Source organism: Nelusetta ayraudi, unplaced genomic scaffold (assembly GCF_046127955.1).
Source record: "Nelusetta ayraudi isolate G7.1 ecotype Tasmania unplaced genomic scaffold, CSIRO-AGI_Nayr_v1 ptg000039l, whole genome shotgun sequence".
NCBI lineage: Eukaryota > Metazoa > Chordata > Actinopteri > Tetraodontiformes > Monacanthidae > Nelusetta > Nelusetta ayraudi.
In genome coordinates, this window is record NW_027466089.1 from 893007 (window position 1) to 911909 (window position 18903).

General features: G+C 43.4%; 4 protein-coding genes across 5 annotated transcripts; 2 read left to right on the plus strand and 2 right to left on the minus strand.

The window, feature by feature from the left end:
* Positions 1 to 1079: 1079 nt before the first annotated feature.
* Positions 1080 to 8158, minus strand: sfxn1 (sideroflexin 1). The gene is made up of 11 exons (XM_076032904.1): positions 7980 to 8158; positions 5775 to 5945; positions 5518 to 5688; positions 4359 to 4457; positions 4144 to 4219; positions 3713 to 3798; positions 2799 to 2926; positions 2646 to 2695; positions 2343 to 2392; positions 1716 to 1763; positions 1080 to 1308 (listed from the first exon to the last, which is right to left on the minus strand). The coding sequence occupies exons 2-11, from the start codon at positions 5936 to 5938 to the stop codon at positions 1212 to 1214; spliced, it is 969 nt and encodes a 322-aa protein (XP_075889019.1). The 5' UTR covers positions 5939 to 5945; positions 7980 to 8158; the 3' UTR covers positions 1080 to 1211.
* A 661-nt stretch (positions 8159 to 8819) lies between these two features.
* On the minus strand, positions 8820 to 12107 carry LOC142892678 (serine/threonine-protein phosphatase 2A catalytic subunit beta isoform-like). Of its 2 annotated transcripts, XM_076032906.1 has the most exons (8): positions 11864 to 12107; positions 11608 to 11748; positions 10898 to 11107; positions 10592 to 10765; positions 10422 to 10511; positions 9911 to 10072; positions 9688 to 9806; positions 8820 to 9591 (listed from the first exon to the last, which is right to left on the minus strand). In XM_076032906.1, exons 2-8 carry the CDS (start codon positions 11707 to 11709, stop codon positions 9519 to 9521), a joined length of 930 nt encoding a protein of 309 aa, XP_075889021.1. In that variant the 5' UTR covers positions 11710 to 11748; positions 11864 to 12107; the 3' UTR covers positions 8820 to 9518. The 2 variants fall into 2 exon arrangements, with proteins under 2 accessions (XP_075889021.1, XP_075889022.1); XM_076032907.1 differs by lacking the exon at positions 11864 to 12107 and having other exon boundaries at positions 11608 to 11827.
* Positions 12108 to 12834: 727 nt separating this feature from the next.
* atp5po (ATP synthase peripheral stalk subunit OSCP) lies at positions 12835 to 15859 on the plus strand. Its single transcript, XM_076032909.1, has 7 exons — positions 12835 to 12954; positions 13246 to 13296; positions 13384 to 13494; positions 13842 to 13971; positions 14549 to 14661; positions 15292 to 15378; positions 15579 to 15859. The coding sequence occupies exons 1-7, from the start codon at positions 12928 to 12930 to the stop codon at positions 15687 to 15689; spliced, it is 630 nt and encodes a 209-aa protein (XP_075889024.1). The 5' UTR covers positions 12835 to 12927; the 3' UTR covers positions 15690 to 15859.
* Positions 15860 to 16190: 331 nt separating this feature from the next.
* LOC142892679 (UPF0461 protein C5orf24 homolog) lies at positions 16191 to 18075 on the plus strand. The gene is made up of 2 exons (XM_076032908.1): positions 16191 to 16413; positions 16718 to 18075. Exon 2 carries the CDS (start codon positions 16721 to 16723, stop codon positions 17357 to 17359), a length of 639 nt encoding a protein of 212 aa, XP_075889023.1. The 5' UTR covers positions 16191 to 16413; positions 16718 to 16720; the 3' UTR covers positions 17360 to 18075.
* Positions 18076 to 18903: the final 828 nt, after the last annotated feature.

Sequence of the window (18903 nt, forward strand, 5' to 3'; positions counted from 1 at the left end):
AGCACTCAAGCTACAGCACATGATAAGATAATGTGTTGCTGTCCGACGTCGAGTCGACGAGACTTTTGCACAACCGTGTCTGCAAACATGACGACCTGCACACGAGCGCCACCTAAGGCTCGACGGGAGAACAGCTGCTTGATCAGCTTTGAGAAAAACGTGACTCGAGAGTTGTCGCTCCTCGAGGGTTTTTGGAGTCCAAGTCATTCTGGCGGACATTGAAGTGAGATCATTCCTTGACCTTAGAGGGACATTTTTTTTTTTTTTTTTTTTTTCAATCACATTGACAATTATGGCAACATCACATCCAAGAAGTGAGACGTTGGATTTTCATGTGGATGGCACAAGCACTGCAGTCACATGACAGTGGATTTATTAATGCCTGGTATATTTTGGAATGGGTTCGTGAGACTGAGCAACTTTTTTTTCTGAAAATTAAAGAAAAAAAAACAACATAAAAACTTGGTCAGTGCCTTTCTCTCCTGAGTGTTGCCTCGATGCAACTAGTTGCACAAAAGAAAAGCAATTTGTGTTTTTCTTTTCTGTGAATTCCCGAGTTAAATCTTGTGCTGCTTGTGAGAGGAGTGGTTTGGGCGAAGCGTGTTTGGCGTTCACGGCTCACAATAAATACTTTGATAAAAGTACACTGGTTATTGAAACATCGGATAGCACCTTGCAACCGCCCTAGCGTCACATCGCACAGATGTCCCCCGTTTGGCAAGAATGAACTTTTGTGATGAGAGCAGGTCGAAATAACACTGTCAAGAGGAGGTTGCACTTGTTGAGGCAAATGGTACAGATTTGGCAAAAAAAAATCTGGTTATATTAAATACAACGCAGGTAAGAAATCCGATGGCGGACAGAGACAGATTTGGTGATCAACAAGACACTGACTTAAAAATACTGCACGGATAAAAATGTCCACTTTTAAGAACCGCACGAGGGCCGCTAACGCCGTTGGAAAAACTTCTCGCCGGGGCCCAGTTACTGAAATTCTTCTTATCGGTTACAATAAAAAAAAAAACGACAATCACATCAACAGGAGCGCCACCGACTGGCCGGGGCCCGTCCTGACTGCTGGAGATGAGGAGGAGACACAAACTTAACTTTGGCACACTGAATGAGGGAGGAGGGTTGGCAGAGGGGCCCCCTGCCTGTGACCGTGTGGTGGCAGCGTGTTTTGGGTGAGGGGAGGGGAGGGGCCGCGGCGCTCATAGGCCTTTGTTGAAGTAGACCCGCTCCACCCCCGGGTGGCTGGCCCGGATTTTCTCCTGCAGCTCTGGTTCCAGGCGGCTGACTGACATGGAGCTGCAGACGTGAAAGGGGTCAAAAACGCTCTTTTTATGCTCGTTGTGACTTAACATTTGTTTTTGTAGATATCTGAAGTGGTCCAGGTTCTGTAGGCCATATCAATCCTTGAGATCTTGGAAGCTCCTAACCTCACCCTTATTTATCAGTGAGTAATATGTTGTAAGCCCTAAGGAAGTCCATTCCTTGAATCTATGGTTCGTGTTGGCTAGGTGTAAACTGTGGATCAAATGCAAACCATTTCAAGATATCAAACGTTTTTTTTTTTAAATTGAGCTCTGTTAATACATCGCTCCAGCTCGTGACGTAACATTTTCAAGGGGAGTGGGAGGTTAAAAAAAAAAAGTGACTAATGACTAATGTACACTTCCCTGGGCTAGAAATAGATCTCGTAGGTTTCCACTCACCTCTTTTGTGGGAACAGCGCACAGCACAGCGGGGTGGCAAATACCAGGCTGCAAAGAGAAGGGAAGCACAGCGATGAAACACAACAACCTCTGTGCTGTCTGCACAAAATTCACAATGCTGATGGCTAATGTTTCATATTTCCTCGACAGATCTGCTCCCATGGCGACTGCAAGCTCACACGACGGGCAGTTTCATTTGTGAACTGGAGCAAATGTGGCATCGTAATGTTGGTCGTGAGGTCGCAGCAATTTCTGCGAGCACGTGGAAGGACACGTAGCTGGTTAGTGGATCATCACATACTGATTAAAGTCAATTACCGGGCCCTTGAATCTACACATAATGGGGAAAACGGGATGAAGAAGCACCATGATGTCGCCACTTCTATATATATGTATATATATATATATATATATATATATATATATATATTTTTTTTTTTTTTTTTTTTTTTTTTTTTTTTAATCAACTGAGAACATTCTGTTTCAATTGAGATAAGCAGTAATGTTGAGAGTGAATAAAACACAGGGTTAAAAAATGTTTTACACGTCAACGTGAGAAAATAGGTTAGAATTTCAAAAGGGGCTTCCGAGGAGCGTCTATCTGGTTGACGATCTCTGACGACTCACCAGAATCCAACCAGGCTGACTTGAATAGGTGCACTCATCCATGGGAACTTCTGAAAAGACCAGGCAGGGAGCGAGAGAGGGAGAAAAAAAAACGAGTGAGGGGCACAAAAGCAGCGAATCCTCTGAGCTACAGCAGCCTCCCGTCCTCGCTGCTCCACCGGCCTGTGGTGTGCGCTTGGCGCACGCAGGCGTGGGAGCCACCATTTGAATCAAGCATCTATAATAAATCTGTAAACTCCATCATATTTGTCATATTTTAGCAAATGTTCAGCGTGAGGGTCAGTGCAACAGGAAGACACATACCCTCAAGAAGGCCTTCTTCTCCAAGTGGTTCATTAAAAACGGGGGGATGGCTGTAAAGACGTATTACGGAATGATTATGGGGAAAAAAAAAATTTGAATCTATAAAATATAAGTTGGGTGTTTTTTTCTTTCATGTTGACAAAACATCCGTACCCATTCCTGGAGAAGCCATGAGGATTCTGGAGACGACAACCTGCGAGATGGCCTGCTGCGCGGCTTTCGTCGACTCTCCTAACCTGTTGTCGTTCTCATCTGTGATGGGGATGCCGTGCTGAAGTTCTCTACGGACACAAAAAAAGGAAAGCAACTTTGTTCACGCAGACATTTCCACCACGCTTATGAATTTCGCGGCTCAAATGAACAGGCAGTGTGTTGTATCGTGAATGGCGCAGAGCTGCAAAGGCTGCTGTTCAATAGCAATTTGGGGACCGGGGGGGGGGGGAGCTAATTTGCTAAGATAAAATATTTTATAAATTCACTGCTGTGTTTAAGTCATGTGTCCACGTGAATGTGACACCAGACTGTCACATTCCAACAGACCAATCTGATTTGATACCGTTAGCTTAGCCAACTCAAAGGTTCCTACTGGTGTCGGTGGTGGCACTGGATGTGTGCCACCTTGCTGAAGCTGCTGCACAAAGCAATGCTGAGGTAAGACTGTCAGAGGCAAGTCAGTCTGGGTTGAGGTGGAGATGATTTTTCCGGCTAAAATTGCCATTGAAGTGACATCTATATTAATCAGTTTAGCAGCAGCTGTTGTTTACAACTCAGAGCAGTCCTCTTGGTCCTCTGTGGTTTTTCACAGCAGCTTTAAACCGTCGCTTCTCGCTTTTGTCACAGCTTATCACACGTCATACATCTCATCTTTTTCATGTATAGAGAAAGTTGAAACTTAAACGATGTTGATGTCACCAAGATTGAAACACACCTGTGACGATAACCAGATACAAACTCTGTGTCTCATGCAAAGCATCAACTTTACCGCTGTTAGGCAGGTGAACTTTGTAATTGCTCTTATGGAAGGATGTCCTTCGTTTAGAGCTTTTTTTTTTTTTACCCTTCCTTACCTTTGTCTCATCAGCGGGATGTTGATACAGTTAGCGGCGGCGACGGCAGCAAACGGAACGAACCGTCCAATCAGGGGCGAGATGTGCTACAGCAGGAGAGAGGGGACATAAAACAGGAGGGAGGAATATAAATAAGGAGGCTCTGCTGCACCCTGATAGCGCAGCTCATTAAGCCTTTCTGAATGGCGGTATGGCGAGCTTTTAGCAAGTATAAATTATTTGCGTTAGCATGTGAGTGCTACACAATGTGCCAGGATGCAAGAAAAAGAAAAACTCCGACATGCAGAGCATGACCCTGTTAATAACGCGGCTGCGTTTCCACAATGGGGAGCTGTTTTTGCACGGTTTCATTCACGTGAGCGACGCCCACATCGCTGAGCTGGCTTCATCAAAAGGAGGAGACGCACGGGGATGTTAGATGATGCCGATACCTTTGTTAGTGCATTTAGTCCCAGAGCGGTTGCAACAGCGCCGGTGGTGGCGGACACGTAGGCCGTGCCGAGCTGACTGCAAACAGAAGAGTCTCCGGGTCACAATGTGCAAGAAGCTGCTTGTGTTACACGCTTAGAGTGAGCTGCTGTGTGTGTGTGTGTGTGTGTGTGTGTGTGTGTGTGTGTGTCTGCAGGTGTCTCGTCCGCTCACCTACCTGACTGTGATGGGAGCGTCGCCACTGCGGTTGGTGTAGTTGACAATTGCGTTGAAAGACTGATTGATCCACTGCCAGAGCAAGACAGCCGGAGTGGTTCTGCAAGTCAGCCGATAGGCAAAGAGTCGTCAGCAAGGACGCGGCGCGGCGCGGCGCGCCGAGCAAGACAAGACTTTGTTTAATCTGCTCCAATGACAACACAAGGCCGGACTTTCCAGTTTTAATTTACATTTGAAAGACTTTAACGACGCGCTCTCATTTGCCAGTGTCCTTAGGCAGACAGCGATAAAATAGCAATATTTAACCCAACGGCTAGCAGATAGCAGACTTGGGCCTTGAGCTTTAATCTAATCAGGTCTCCCATTAAATGCAGCACCCACTAACCGGCCGCATTCAAAGAAACAATTAACTGGAGAAACTCAATGGAACCCAGCCACCAATCGTTGATTCTATTTGGCGTTGTCACGATACTGGACTTCAGACTTCGATATGATATTTTTAAAAATATTGATTTTTGATACGATTTTCAATACTAGCTACTGCAGAAGTTTCGGTGGTGGTGGTGGAGATTGCGCTGAATTCCTGAGGAAGTTTCGTCGACGGGAGTTTGTGTGTGTGCTGCCGGGGGCGCACGTCGAGTATCGATATGGAAAAGTCATATTGAAGCGTTTTTACTTTTCAATATCGATATTTAATCGATATATATATATCGATATTTTTGACAACACTAATTCAATGATTTGCGCCAGCGTCTGAGTGGGATGCTTCATTTATACATCCATCCGTCCATTTTCACGAGCCACTTCTTCCTGTACTCATTGTTTTGTTGGTCTGTTGGAGTCCATCCCAGCTGTTATAGGCGGGTAAGTCAGGGTGACACCCTGGGCGAGTTGCCAGTTCATCACAGGGCCACATAGAGACAAACAAAGACAAACAACCATTCACACTTACACACGTGTGATCAATTTAGAGTTTCCAATTCACCTCACATGCATGCTTTTGGACAGAGGGAGGAAGCCGGAGAGCCCGGAGAGAACCCACACAGACACAGAGAGAACATGCAAACTCCACACAGGAAGACCCAATGACATAACAAAGATGCAGGTGCAACAGTTTCACTTGAAGTTAGGTAAAAAATCCAAGTCTGACCAGTTCTTACTTGTAAAACGTCATCATACACCCAGTGATGGTCATGTTCATGGGAACCTGCGCCGACATGCGGCCAATCAGGATCATCTTCTCCCCGGTGTCCGGGTGGAAGGCCGAGTCGAAGACGTACTTGGCTTTCCACAGCTCGTCTTCCGTCAGTCCAGGGGAGACGACGCCTTTCCTGGGAGAAGACAGCGGAGGGCGACGCTTACAGCAGCTGCATGCACAGTTTCACCCCACGCTGTCAGCTGTGACTCGCTTGCATACCTGTAGTCAGTGATGATTTTGTGAGCATGATCCAGCTGTTCGTTGGTGAGGAGGATGTTCCGGGGGTCTGTGACGGTGAAGAAATGCTTGGCCCGGCCCATGAACGTGCTCTGGTCCCAGCGGGGCTCCTTAATGTTTATGGAGGTGGAAATCTCTGCCGCCATGGTTGTGCTGCGGGAAGGTAAGCAACCACAATGAGCATAATGCAAGTGCCCGTACTGTCTTTTTCTGACGACTTTTTACTTTTACTCCATTCGTTTGTACACAAAAAGCTTCACTTTCTTCTTCTTACATTGGAAAAACGTGCTTGTTACATTTGTGTTTACAGAGTGATGAACAGATACAAGTTCTGTTGAAAGTAATTCACTTTTTATTATTGCAGTTCTTGCTTGAAATGGAGCTATTTGTACTCTGCTGTTGTGTAGTTCAATATGAAAGTGGATCCTGTATTAGAGGGACACTATTTTAGAATACCTCTGCTGTGGGGTTGCAGCTCAGTACAATTTGCATTGATGGTGACATAATCTAGACTACACACACGCTGTACCTGGCTGAGAATGATACTGTTATTACCTGCCTGCCTTGACTCTCACCTGAGAACCACAGCCCAAAAAGTCAGTGGAGGAGTCCCGCTGCAAATCAACCGCCCCCCCCCCCTTTTTTTTTTCTGGATCAGCTTTTGTGCTTATTCAGCATTTCCGTCGCTATGGCGACGACTGACCCGACACAAGGGTTGTGAAGCAAAAAATTGCAAACGCCTCTAATGGGCGCGTACCAACACCCCCGCTCCAAACTGGGGCTGACAGGCAGCTCTTGTGACTGGGGGAAAGAAAATAAATCCTCAGGCGGAATGTCACTTACCGCCATGAAAAACCAATTAACATATTCATTATGTTTCAGCTTCCAACTGCAAAATCAGGTGGAGCGGGGAGAGTCATTCTAAAACATATCCAGCTTGCATACTTTCATGACTGTTTATTGCCATTTCATGATCACGGTGGTGGGAAACCAGCTGGAACTGGCCTGCACTGATCAGGCAGCACAGACACACTCTGGTCCTGGAGGATCCACCTGCAAGCATTGCCATTCCTCCCCCCTCTTGGTTCAGTCCACCCATTCTTGGTTGGTCTTCAAGAACAGCAAAGCATGCGCTGCTCAATGCAGGCTGACTGCTGGAGAACCCAACAATGCAGTGAAGTGCAGGGAGCCTGGAGCAGCAGCAGGATGATGAAACTCCACCTGGAAGTGGCTTCAGTAAAGATGGCTGCTGGATTTGACATCGGGGGGTGGGGTGGGGGGGCGGCAAAAAACACAAGGAATGTCTCGTGTTTTCTGGACAGCTGCGGCGAGCACGAGGCGTGCTGTCCCTTGAAAGTGAATTAAACTCCACGGGGCTCTGTCACGAGGCGACAGGAAAACGGCCCCCATCCAACTGGGATCTGATGGTTGAAACGCGGAATCACTACCGAGAGCCGCTCCGAACACGTCCGGTTCGGCGAAACCCTCTATTGGAGCTCTTCGATCGTGATCAATGAAGAGGGATGAACTTTGGACCGATCTGCAAACCCTTGGACCGGACTGCTCCTACCCTCACTCTCAGCCAATCATAAGGGGGCCTGCGTGGCTACACATTAACCTGCCATTCACATCTCTAATGCATCTCAAACATGTATGAATTCATGCACAGAAACGTCTCGTTTCTCTGTATTTTCTGGGTTCTGTTCGGTGGTTCGGTGTCCACCAGCCACTGGGAACTGGCTGCATGGTGCAGCTGCTGGTCGCTGGGTAAACACGCCGAGACTTGACACGGTTAATTGTTCAACACCGACGTAGACCAGTCAAATCTGGACCGACTGCAAGTGGGGCTGCATCCGAATCGGAAGAAAGCCGCTTCGTTTCCGCACCATCGATGAAACACCGCACGTGTCATTGGTGTTTTCTATTTTTCCCCTCTTTCTTTTGAAGCGTCGACCAATTAGGCACATCTGTCCACCGCGATAATTGTCCAGCTGTGCGTCCCAGATTCAACTAGTATCAGCCTGCCACATCCACACATCCAGCTGGCTGCGAGCGAACGCGCCCCCAAAACGCCTCTAAATTGTCACTTTGCCCCACAACTCGCAGCGCAAAGTGAAGAGCTGAGGCCGCGTCTCTTCCCCCGGTGGAAGACGCAGCTATTCGCAACGGAAAACACAGTTTACTCACAACAGAGTGGGGCTCCCGCAGTCCACAAGACGTGTCCGTTCCAGGTTGCAGCCAGCTAATTTCCCATGCAGCAGCAGCAGCAAGCAGGAGCAGCGGCAGCAGCAGCGTCAGGCACGGAAGTACTTCCGCCGAAGCCTGTACCGACAAAATAAGAGTCCAGCGTTGAAACACGGATACCTACGACGAAGGTTGCGGCTGTTCCTACGGTGATATCGTTCTCATTTTCTTTATTAATTGATATTGCAGATCTAAGTCAACGATTGAGTGATACATTTCCGGTTCGAATCACTCGATTAATAAAAAAGGGCTTTTATTTTCTCGGCCAAGTGCGCGCAACATCCGCTTGTAAGCCTTGACATTGTCGTCGACTTTATTCATGGGCACTAAATCATTAATTTAATGAAAACGATAAAAACTTGAAGTTTTCTCACACGTATTTGTGTTCAGACGTCAAACTATTCAATGACCTTGTTAAAAGAGAGGGGAACAGAATTAGATGTATATGAATACACACAGGTCTGTGTGTATTCATAAACATATGTACACATAAAGATAAAGGAAAACACAATCTTTTTAAACTCCTAAACGAATGAATTCGAATGTTTGCTAATACGCGATTAGTATAAGAATTCTGGAATGATTTCCCAGATGCACACAAGAACTAAAAGAACACGTACACAATTCCATGAATACATGACAATGCTGTAATAATTAATATCTCTTCAAGCTAGTCTCAACGATTTGTTGGGGTCTCTGATTCCATCTAGTGGTGAGGGAACAATGCAAATTACACAAACAAAAAAAAATTGGAAAAAAATTGGAAAAAAAAAAAAAAAAAAGCAAAGACCAGGCAACTTGAGACTTTATTTCATATAGCCATGGCAGCAAAACATTTAGTTTCCTTAATTATTTACAAATGTAATTTCCAGCAATAATGCCAATAAAATTAAATACATTAACTTTAATTAGGGACAGCGGAGCAGAGAAGGATCTACACTATAACTGTGTAAAAAAAAAAGAAGAAAAAAAGAACACAGTCTGCCAGTGCCTTGTGATAAAAATCAAATACAAAAGTGCAAAGAGAACAGGTTCCTTACTGACGTTTATCCCTATTGTTTCAGCTCACCCTATAAAGATTTTTTTTTTTCACATTAGATTCACTGCAACATTTGATTTGAGGCCATGCCAAGTGAAAAATGCAGCTTATATATTTAACAATATAATAGGCAACACACTCCAGTCTTCATTGACACACTAACACAAATATTACTTAGACATAAATATTTTCCAGCGTTAGTTCATTCATATCCTGGCAAACCAGCAGGTATTTTTGGATATTTCCGTTCATGGTTGCAGTCATAAAGCAGTATTAAAACATCATGCAGATGAGGAAAAACTTGAGAGGATGTTGGCTTTTAACTTGATGTTACCATTTCCATTCCGTCATGAGTATATGGCACACGTATTTTTGGTCCATTATGTAATGATTATATCTTTTTGAATCCTCTGTGCAGCCTGCGACGTCCTCAGCAGTGGTCTTTATAGGAAATAATCTGGCGTACGTCGCGTCACGTGGGGTTCCCCTCTGCGCGGCGCGGGGTCGAACTGTAAGCTACAGCAAACAAACACAGCGATTGTTCAAGCACATATAAAAAATTTTAAATTAAAACATTTAAGCAGACCTCAAAATCTATATGGATCTACTCACAAGGAATATTTCAAAGTGTCATCCAGCTCCATGATTGCCGCCTGGTTTCCACAACGATAGCAATAATTCGGTGCGCTGAAGATGGTCACCACATTGCGGTCATGGCACCAATTGTAACCCTAAAATCAGACGATTGTTCGCAAAAAACACCAATTTTAATTGAATATTAGAATCACATTGTGTGTGCAATACAACTTGAGTGAGCCAAAAATATATAAAGCACCTCCATGACCAGCTGGTGGGCTCTTGAAACTAAAGTGAGGCCGTTTGCATGGTTGAAAGTTTCTGAAATGTCCTGCCCAAAGGTGTAACCAGCACCACGGGGAGAGATGCCCCAGCCACCACGGTCATCAGGGTCTGACCATAACAAGTCACACATGGGACCCTGGAACACAGTGTTTGTAAATCTGATGCACAAGCAAACACCTAAAAACATTGAGCTAAAAGGTCCATAAAATACAGAAAGACTTAGATATGGCCGCAGCTATTACATGAAAATCCTTATATCAATTTTAGTGAACTAAAACAACATGTGTATATAAAATTAAAATGTGAGGAGAAAATTCATTAAATTTTCAATCTTAAAGGATAACCTTTCACGAAGTACAATTAGGCAGGAATCTAAACGTGAAGACCAACATGTTATGACAGTCGGCTACAGAGTAATGACCTCCTTTAAATGAATGTACTTTAGGACATTTATCTGAAGTGAAGTTCGAACGCTATGAAATTACCTCATGAGGAACCTCCTGCAGGCGATCCAGCGCTCTGATGTGCTCCAGTGTGTCTATTGAGGGTGACAGTCCTCCGTGAAGGCAGAAAATCTTTGGGGAAAAAAACATTGAAGATGTAAGACCCACACACGTTGCTACCACAATGTCAACAATCACATGCGCATTCTTACCTGGTTGTCCACCAGCGCAGTCAGGGGCAGATAGTCAAACAAATCTGTGAAATACTTCCAAACATTTGCATTTCCATATTTTCTTAAGCACTCATCGTAGAAGCCATACACTTGTGTGATCTGTCTGCTTTCGTGGTTTCCTCTGAGGATGGTGATTCGTTCACGGAATCGCACCTGCAAAAAACATGCACGTATGTATGAATGCTAGTAACTCAAGAATGTGTTCCAGCTCACTGGATTTTGTTTTTAGCACATAAAAATGCTCCATCATCTTCTCTTCTTCTTTCTTTCTTTTTTTTTTTTTACCTTCAGAGAAACAAGGAGAGTTACTGTCTCCACAGAATAGTAGCCTCTGTCCACATAGTCACCCATGAAGAGGTAGTTAGTGTCTGGAGACTTGCCCCCGATCTTAAACAGCTCCATCAGGTCATGAAACTGACCGTGGACATCCCCACAGACTGTCACCGGACATCTCACCTCCTGCACGTTGGACTCCTTGGTCAGAATCTCCTTTGCCTTTTTGAGCAGAGAAAACACACATAATGGTGATGATGCTGCTTTCACAGGTTTATGATGATTCTGATAACGCTCGCAGAGCAGCACAACTGGTGTCGTTTTGTTTTTTTCCTCCTTTTCCAGTTTTGGACCGAGGCCCACGGCTGAATACTGGTGCATTCTTACGGCATGAAAGACACAGCAGGACAGGGTTATTTTAGGAGCAAAGCTGCTGCACTCCAGAGTTACCAGGAGTGGGCGAAACACACATGCAGTCAAGAACCTCCATCTTCTTGCAGAGTTGATTCACACCGCACTCCACTGCAATGCATACAACAACAGCAGCAGCAGCAGCAGCCAAATGGTGCTCCTCCAACATCCAGGCATCATAGCACAGCCTGTATCATCCGGGCCGTACTGCGTCTGAGCCCGACTCTGCTGGCTTCATGTCACAGCTAACGGTCTATTAGCATCGCAGAGCGCCGGTGATGGAACTGCTCGCCGCAGTCGCAGCCCCTTACCTTCTCACACAGGACTTTGACCTGATTCTCTGACAGCTGTTTGCACTCGTTCAGCTGCTCGATCCATCCGTCCACCTCCTTGGTGAATGACTTGTCGTCCATGGCCGGCTTTGCTGTCAGCGAGCGTGCGGGGCTGTGCACCTTTGGAAATTCCGCAAGGAATAAAACAATACGACTACCGCTAATGATAATAATAATAATAATAATAATAATAATAATAATAATAGAAAATTAAAAAAAAAAAAAACCTCCTCACACAATTCTGCTGCGTTCTGATGGCCCGGATACGCTAACGTTACGTTACGTCCTCGCGAGCTCCCCGGTCATTCGCTGCTGTCATGTGTGCGCGAGGCTCACGCGCGCGCGTTTGTGCGCACTCGCTGCCGCCGCGGGAACAAAAATGCGTCTCCCGGCCTCGCGTTCCCGCTGCGTGCTGTAGAGATTCAGTTCACGTAATAGACCGTTGACGTGTGTATTATTTCAAGTCCAGCCTCACATGTTTTTTTTTTGTTTGTTTTTAATAGTAAAGAAAATTTGATGTAAATAAGAAGAGAGTTGCACATCATAATGTGGATCACAATTTAGAGAGTAGAATTTGTTATTAAAGACCTATGAATAGTTAGAGAGTCATTTTACACCTGGGAGAAAATCACTGTTGTGCCTTTGGTATGCATAATTTTAGGTTTAAGGTTAAGAGGGGATTCTTATATATTTGTTTAATGTTTTTCATATTTTACCTTAAGAATTATACAATACAGAAGGATTGGATTTGGGGAAGGACAGGGAAGGTAAATATTAAAGTTTTGTTGTTGTGGCGGTGACACTGAGGAAATATCCCTTGATATTTTGCATATTTTACTGTGCTTGCTGACAAAATATAAAAAAACATCTAAAATGACAGAATTAAGAGTGATAAAGATTTTTCCACAGATGAGGTCAATTAAATGTGTGTATCACTATTTTATGGCCTATTATTAAAATCACAAGATTAAAAAAAATAAGCCTTTGTATTAGATTCTTTTTTTAAAAAAAACAAACAAAAAAACAAAACTGTTTGGCTTATACTTAAACCGTATGCTTGAAATTATTATTAATCTGGTTGTGTTGAAATTATTTATTAATTTTTTTGACGTTAGTTTTCTGACCCTTTCAAACCCTCCGATCCAAAGGTGACCCCTGTGTCTGTCTTATCTGCTGCCCTCTAGTGTTGTTTGTTTTAACCAAACCTCCAAAATTTACTACATTACCCATAACTGGAGAGCTTCCTGTCAAAGGCGCATGCGTAATCGTTCGTTCTACTCTGGACAGCTGTAGGAGAAAATGGCAGCACACATGCTAGGACAGCAGGTAAGACCTTCCGAGATTTTGGCTACTTAACGCGTTATCTAGCTAAATTTAACGGTAGCTTAAGTATTTTCAAAAACTATAATCATTGTTGTTGTTCTTCTTGGACTTGAAGGGGCGATCCTGTGTCCTTTTAATTCAAACGAGCCAATGCACTTGAATGACTGCTAATGCGCTTAGCTGACATGCTAGCTTGGTTGAACGTCAAATGCACAGTGAGCCACAGCTTCATCTGTGCACGCCACGATTTTTGCTGTTTTCACAACATGCATTTTCCTCTCTCTCTCTCATTAGGTCCGCCAGTTCAGCTCGTCTGTGATCAGACCTGCAGCGAAGCTGGTCAAGGTAATATTTTTTTTTGACTGCTCATTGGCGTCATGACACAGCTTGCTTGCAGGTTGACCAGGCTATGTCTACTGTTTGTCCTTCCAGCCTCCCATTCAGGTCTATGGAGTGGAGGGTCGCTATGCCACCGCTCTGTTCTCGGCTGCCAGCAAGCAGAACAAACTGGACCAAATGGAGAAGGAGCTCGGGAAAGTTTCTGTAAGTCCAAAAATTGCCGAGGAAATCTGAAAATGATGTAATTCAAAGGTCAAAGTAGACGAAAACCATACACATTTATTTATTATTATTATTATTATTGTTGTTATTATTATTATTATTATTATTATTATTATTGTTATTATTATTATTATTATTATTATTATTATTATTAATAATAATAATAATAATAATAATAATAATAATAATAATAATTAACAACACTACTCTTCAGCATATCTTTTGAGATCTGGAAATGTAGAACCTATGCCATCATCAATGTTAAACCTTTAAAACAAACACTACTTAAATTCATTCATCTTTCCCCTGTGTCCAATCTTGTTTTTCAGTCCCTGATCAAGGACCCCAAGCTGGCCGGCATCGTAATGAATCCTCACGTGAAGCGCAGCATCAAACAGAAAACTTTCACTGAGGAGCTAACAAAGGCTAAGCTCTCACCCATGACCGTCAACCTCATCAGTGAGTGATTAGCAATTTGAGTATATGTATGACCCTGTCTCAGTGAGTCAGAGCAGGAACAAGGATACTTAGCACTTTGTCCATTAATTGACTAAATAATACTATATTTATTTATGTTCATTTGAACCTTTTCAAGAACTTTCTCAAATCGTCTTTATGTTGATGCTTAAACTTAATGGTAATGTCTCAGACAAAAATATGTATGCCGAAACAAACTATTTATTAATTGTACACAACAAATGTTCTGTTCTGGAAATGTGTTAACTTAAAAGAAAAGCTACTGTTGCATATATACACCTTTTGAACATGTGACCTTGCCATTCAGCCCAGTGTCCACTCAGGGTATTGCATTAAAAAAAATCTCCAGTGCCCAAAAATAGTATGTTTTAAATTCAACAAGCCACTGCTATTCTTGAACATAGGCCAATAAAAATTCCAGCAATGATTCTCACGATGCTCATTTTATATCCTTCTCCAAGTAAAATATACACTTGCGAACAAACAACAACAAACAAAACTAAATGTTTTGCTGACATCATGGAACAAACCAAAATGAAGTCTAATTTTGTTTTTTCAGATGTTTTGGCTGACAATGGGCGTCTCCCGCTGACTGGCGATGTTATTGCTGCTTTTGGCAAGATGATGAGCGCCCACCGTGGAGAGGTTCTCTGCGCTGTCACTAGTGCTCAGGTACAAACTGCTGGACACACATGATATGAACTATTCAGACCAAATGCACCATCCTCAGTGTATAGTTGAACATTTGAAGCTATTTGTTTTCTTTTTCCTTTTTTTTGGTAAAAGCAAATTTGTTGTTAATTATTTTACTGTCTTACCGAACACTTTTGTTGATCGACATCCAGCAGAAAGTAACTAAAGATAAATGTCAAGGTCTTGTGTCATGCGAAATTCACTGTATATTCTCCAACAATAAAGTTTCTAGCCTGTTGATGAATTCTCCAAAAATAGGAAAAGTCCATCTTTGACCTGATTTTATAGCTCTACTTCTCAGAAGCTATGTGTTCTAACACCGTGATGGAAGTCATCCCTTTGTGATGTCGTAAAGGGCACAGAACCTCTCCAGGAGTCGCAACCACACTGTTTTTGTCCCCTTTGTAGCGTCTACAAGATAAAATCATTATCAGGTTTTGAATTCCTTGGAATCTATAGGAAACATTTATCTACAGTAAACATTCACATGGCTACTCCACTAGATTCTTTAAACCTGGAAATATTATTAGTAAAACTTGTAATTAGCTAAATTCAGAATAGACAACACCTCGTGTTACAAACGTCCAATGTTAATTTGTCTCTTTTCAGCCTTTGGATGCAGCTAGTCTTTCTGAGTTGAAGGTGGCTCTCAATGGGTTCCTTCAGAAGGGTGAAACCATCAAGCTGGAGACTAAGGTACGATGTTAATTCATCTTGCTGACACAATAAAAGCACATTCCATTCAATTTGAGACATTTTTCAGGTTTGTTTTTATATATATATATATATATATATATATATATATATATATATATATATAAGTACATCTGCCTCTTAGTTCTGAAACTCTGTATTTTAGAAATGACTCTCTAATTTTAACTATTGTCTTCCTACAGACTGATTCTTCAATCCTCGGTGGCATGATTGTCAGTATTGGAGACAAGTACGTGGACATGTCAACCAAAACGAAGATCCAGAAGCTGACCAAGCTAATCAAGGAAACATAAGTCCCGTGGACTAAACTTGGCAAATCAAAAAAAAAAAAGTGTAAAAGACCATTGGAGAAAACCTTAATAAATGTATGTTGCTACCTGCTCCAGCTGCAGTTGCTCCATATGTCCAGTGTCTGTTCTTAGATTCATATGGATGTTAATAAAAATAACAAAAAATGTGAAAACAGTGGTTGTGTGTTTGTGAGTCCTACACATCTCTTTATTGTGACTGACATTAAACAATACCAGATATATTGTAATTATGAACTGAACTTCCTCATTCATGTATTTGTCATACTTCAAATTTAAATTGCCAACTGACACGGAAGTAGTTTAGGTCTATGAATTATGTCCCTAGTGGATGATAAATTCACCCATCGCTTATGTTTTGGCACCGAAACTCGCCATCTATTTGTGCACTGTTCCGCGCGTAATGCTTTGGCAGTGTCTCGGATGTGCTTCTTGGTTTCCTGGAAGTTGCAGTGCGCATGCGCGGTCCGTGCATCCTGTTTTTTATTAATTTTTTTTTTCTCCAGGGCGAAAATGGCTGCCTGTCTCATCTAAACCTCTTCTCTTAAGGATTAAATAAACATCATGAAACAAAGAGCAGGAATCGCATTTCCCCCTCCAAGTGCGCGAATGGACGACGCGTTGTAGTTTAAGAAGATGGTCGCTGCGAAAGCAAAAGTGTGCGAATCGGAATCAGCCATCAGTTGTCCAACATCCTGCAACAATTAAGGTACGAGCTTTTCATTTACGTTCGGAAACTACTTCGGTTTGCTAATGCAAAAAAACAAAACAAAAGCATTTGTATTTCGCGCGTGCCGCAGTTCAAACGGCAGGGATTGTATTCCTCGCTTTGTCTTCACGTAATTTTTTTTGTTTGTGTGTTGCGCTGCTAGAAAAAAAAAAAAAAAAAAAAAAAAAAAAGAGGCCCGTTTCCTTCATCAAAAGTAAGCCGCTAAATATGAGTTTGTTTTTTCGTGCACGCGCTCCAGCCCGATGTTTATTTATTTATTTACCCATTGTGCACTCCCCAACAGAAAATGATGCATCAAGTGAGCGGCAGTAGCGGCGATTACTGCATGAGTGGACTGGCGGAGGAGAGTCACCCGGCCAGCCACTTTAACCTGTGTAGCACCCAGTCCAGCAAATTCTACCCTTCCTGTGCAAGCCCCCGTTTGCAGCTGTCCCTCGGGGGCCTCACCCCTCTGCCACAGGGGGTGCACAAACCCATGGCATGTCAAATGCAAGACTCCCAGAACGACTTCCAGCCTCAGATGGTGAGGATAAATCGCACCGAGGCTCCGAAGCCAGACGGCACCAAGAAGAAGAAGGGCACGGGGAAGTCCGGCCGGAGAGGCAGACCTTCGGGAACCACAAAGTTAGCCGGTTACCGAACCAGCACCGGCCGTCCCATCGGAACGACCAGAGCGGCCGGCTTCAAAACCAGCCCCGGGAGGCCTCTCGGCACCACCAAGGCGGCGGGTTACAAGGTCAGCCCCGGGAGACCTCCCGGCAGCATCAAGAATCTCACAAAGCTGAAGAAGCTGCAGTTAAACAACTGCAGCGTGCCGAAGAAACTGGACTTTGCCTGCTGCGACGTCCCACCTTTTCAATACACCATGTTGGAGAAAAGACCCCTGTGCGAGCCCAGTGGCAAAGTGGATGAAGCCAACGAATAGTCGCGGGGTCTCTAAAGAAGAAGTGACACCACAGTCAATGTTGTTTTGAAGGGAATGCAAAGAGGGTTTGGCTGTTATTGAACCGTCTCTGAATGAGCATTCATTGTGTTGTGATGCACATTGTCTACATACTGTCAGCATAAATGAAATTTGAATTAGAAGTATGTTACTCCACTTTGATGCCAAATGCATGACTTTGAACTACTCACGCCAGTCAGTATTGGGAAAAATGTATATTATTCATTTGTCAATCAAATCTTTCTAGGGAGTGGATCTTTTTTCCCCTCTGGCTATTTGTTCAGCTGAATTATGATACGTCTTTGGGTTTTAAATATTTCTAGCCAAGGCCTCTTGTGATATTTTCTATATTTAAAAAAAACAACGATTTTTGTACAATTGTTTTTTCCCCCTTAATTTTCGATATATGTGGAAATGTAAGTTGTCCCGCCCTAGTACATGTGTCCATGTCTTCATTTGATATTAGTCAAGATAGATATAGTCACCATATCTCAAATGAGAACTGATAATTTGTCATGGTCGACCTCAATACATTATATCATTTTAGAACATAGCATTTGTTCCTTTTGCATTTTGTGACAGCATTTTTTTTATTATGTACTGTAACGGCCTGTCTGTCTCTAAAATTCCTCCATTAGCATTTTTTTCAAATATGTATGTTGTTATGCTGTTCTTCAGAATAAAAATAATAAACACGCGATGCTTTGTGAAATATGTCAAAGAAACCATATAATAACGTGCTGCATGAAGCAAACAAACAAAACTAAATAAATGAAAAGCAAGTGGCTTTCATCTCGTCAATGAGAGCATGTCATTCTCTTTACAGACACCAGGGGGCTCGTCTCCCAAGACAATAGTGAGCTGTTGGTAATAACGCCTTTTGACGCCAGTGTGCTGGAAAACTACTGAAATGACCGTCACGGCCTTCGTGCGGACTCACTTTGAAGAAGTCGTCTATTTGTGGCAGTATTTAATTTATCGGTTGAAGTGCACGATTCCAAAGCACGGCGTTTGAAGTGTAAAGCACGCATTCTATCTAAATCGGCTGCCTGACCAGTGCAACGTTCTATCTAAATCGGCTGCTTGAACGGTGTTAATACGGCCATATTATTTCCCGTGTATTCGCCGCATCAGAATTGGGTGAGAAAGAGAAAATCCACTCAATCCGCGCATGTAAGCCGACAAAAGTTCCATTTTGTGGCCGAGGGTGGCGAGTTTATCTGCTGCCATGTCAGCGTGTAACCGCCTGCTCTTTGTTTGATCTCCGAGAAGAAGTGGTGCTACTGCTGCGACGCAACCAGCCCCATTGTGTGTGCGCCGCAACTTTGCGCATTTATGATTACATGATCGCGCAACCGAGGCATTTTTGTCGGCTCGAGGACGAACCATCAAAGGCTCCGGGCGCCCCCCTCATCTTAATGTATGCGTCAAGGCACACTGACTCTTTTTTTCTTCCTCTTCTTCTTCTCCTCTGCTTTTTCCTGTGCGCCTCGCGGCCCTGAATCCTCGTGTCAAGCCGAGTCACA

What these genes read in the sequence shown, in the direction of transcription:
- atp5po (XM_076032909.1), top strand. Translation starts at nt 12,928, where the DNA reads ATGGCAGCACACATGCTAGGACAGCAG. An exon ending in AGGAGCTCGGGAAAGTTTCT is followed by an intron (nt 13,495 to 13,841) that starts GTAAGTCCAAAA and finishes CTTGTTTTTCAG; the next exon opens with TCCCTGATCAAGGACCCCAA. An exon ending in CATGACCGTCAACCTCATCA is followed by an intron (nt 13,972 to 14,548) that starts GTGAGTGATTAG and finishes TTGTTTTTTCAG; the next exon opens with ATGTTTTGGCTGACAATGGG.
- LOC142892678 (XM_076032906.1), bottom strand. Translation starts at nt 11,709, where the DNA reads ATGGACGACAAGTCATTCACCAAGGAGGTGGACGGATGGATCGAGCAG. An exon ending in TCAAAGTCCTGTGTGAGAAG is followed by an intron (nt 11,108 to 11,607) that starts GTAAGGGGCTGC and finishes CTGCTCAAAAAG; the next exon opens with GCAAAGGAGATTCTGACCAA. An exon ending in CCCACCAGCTGGTCATGGAG is followed by an intron (nt 9,807 to 9,910) that starts GTGCTTTATATA and finishes GTCTGATTTTAG; the next exon opens with GGTTACAATTGGTGCCATGA.
- LOC142892679 (XM_076032908.1), top strand. Translation starts at nt 16,721, where the DNA reads ATGATGCATCAAGTGAGCGGCAGTAGCGGCGATTACTGCATGAGTGGA.
- sfxn1 (XM_076032904.1), bottom strand. Translation starts at nt 5,938, where the DNA reads ATGGCGGCAGAGATTTCCACCTCCATAAACATTAAGGAGCCCCGCTGG. An exon ending in CATGGCTTCTCCAGGAATGG is followed by an intron (nt 2,696 to 2,798) that starts GTACGGATGTTT and finishes ACGTCTTTACAG; the next exon opens with CCATCCCCCCGTTTTTAATG. An exon ending in AGAAGAAGGCCTTCTTGAGG is followed by an intron (nt 2,393 to 2,645) that starts GTATGTGTCTTC and finishes TGGTCTTTTCAG; the next exon opens with AAGTTCCCATGGATGAGTGC.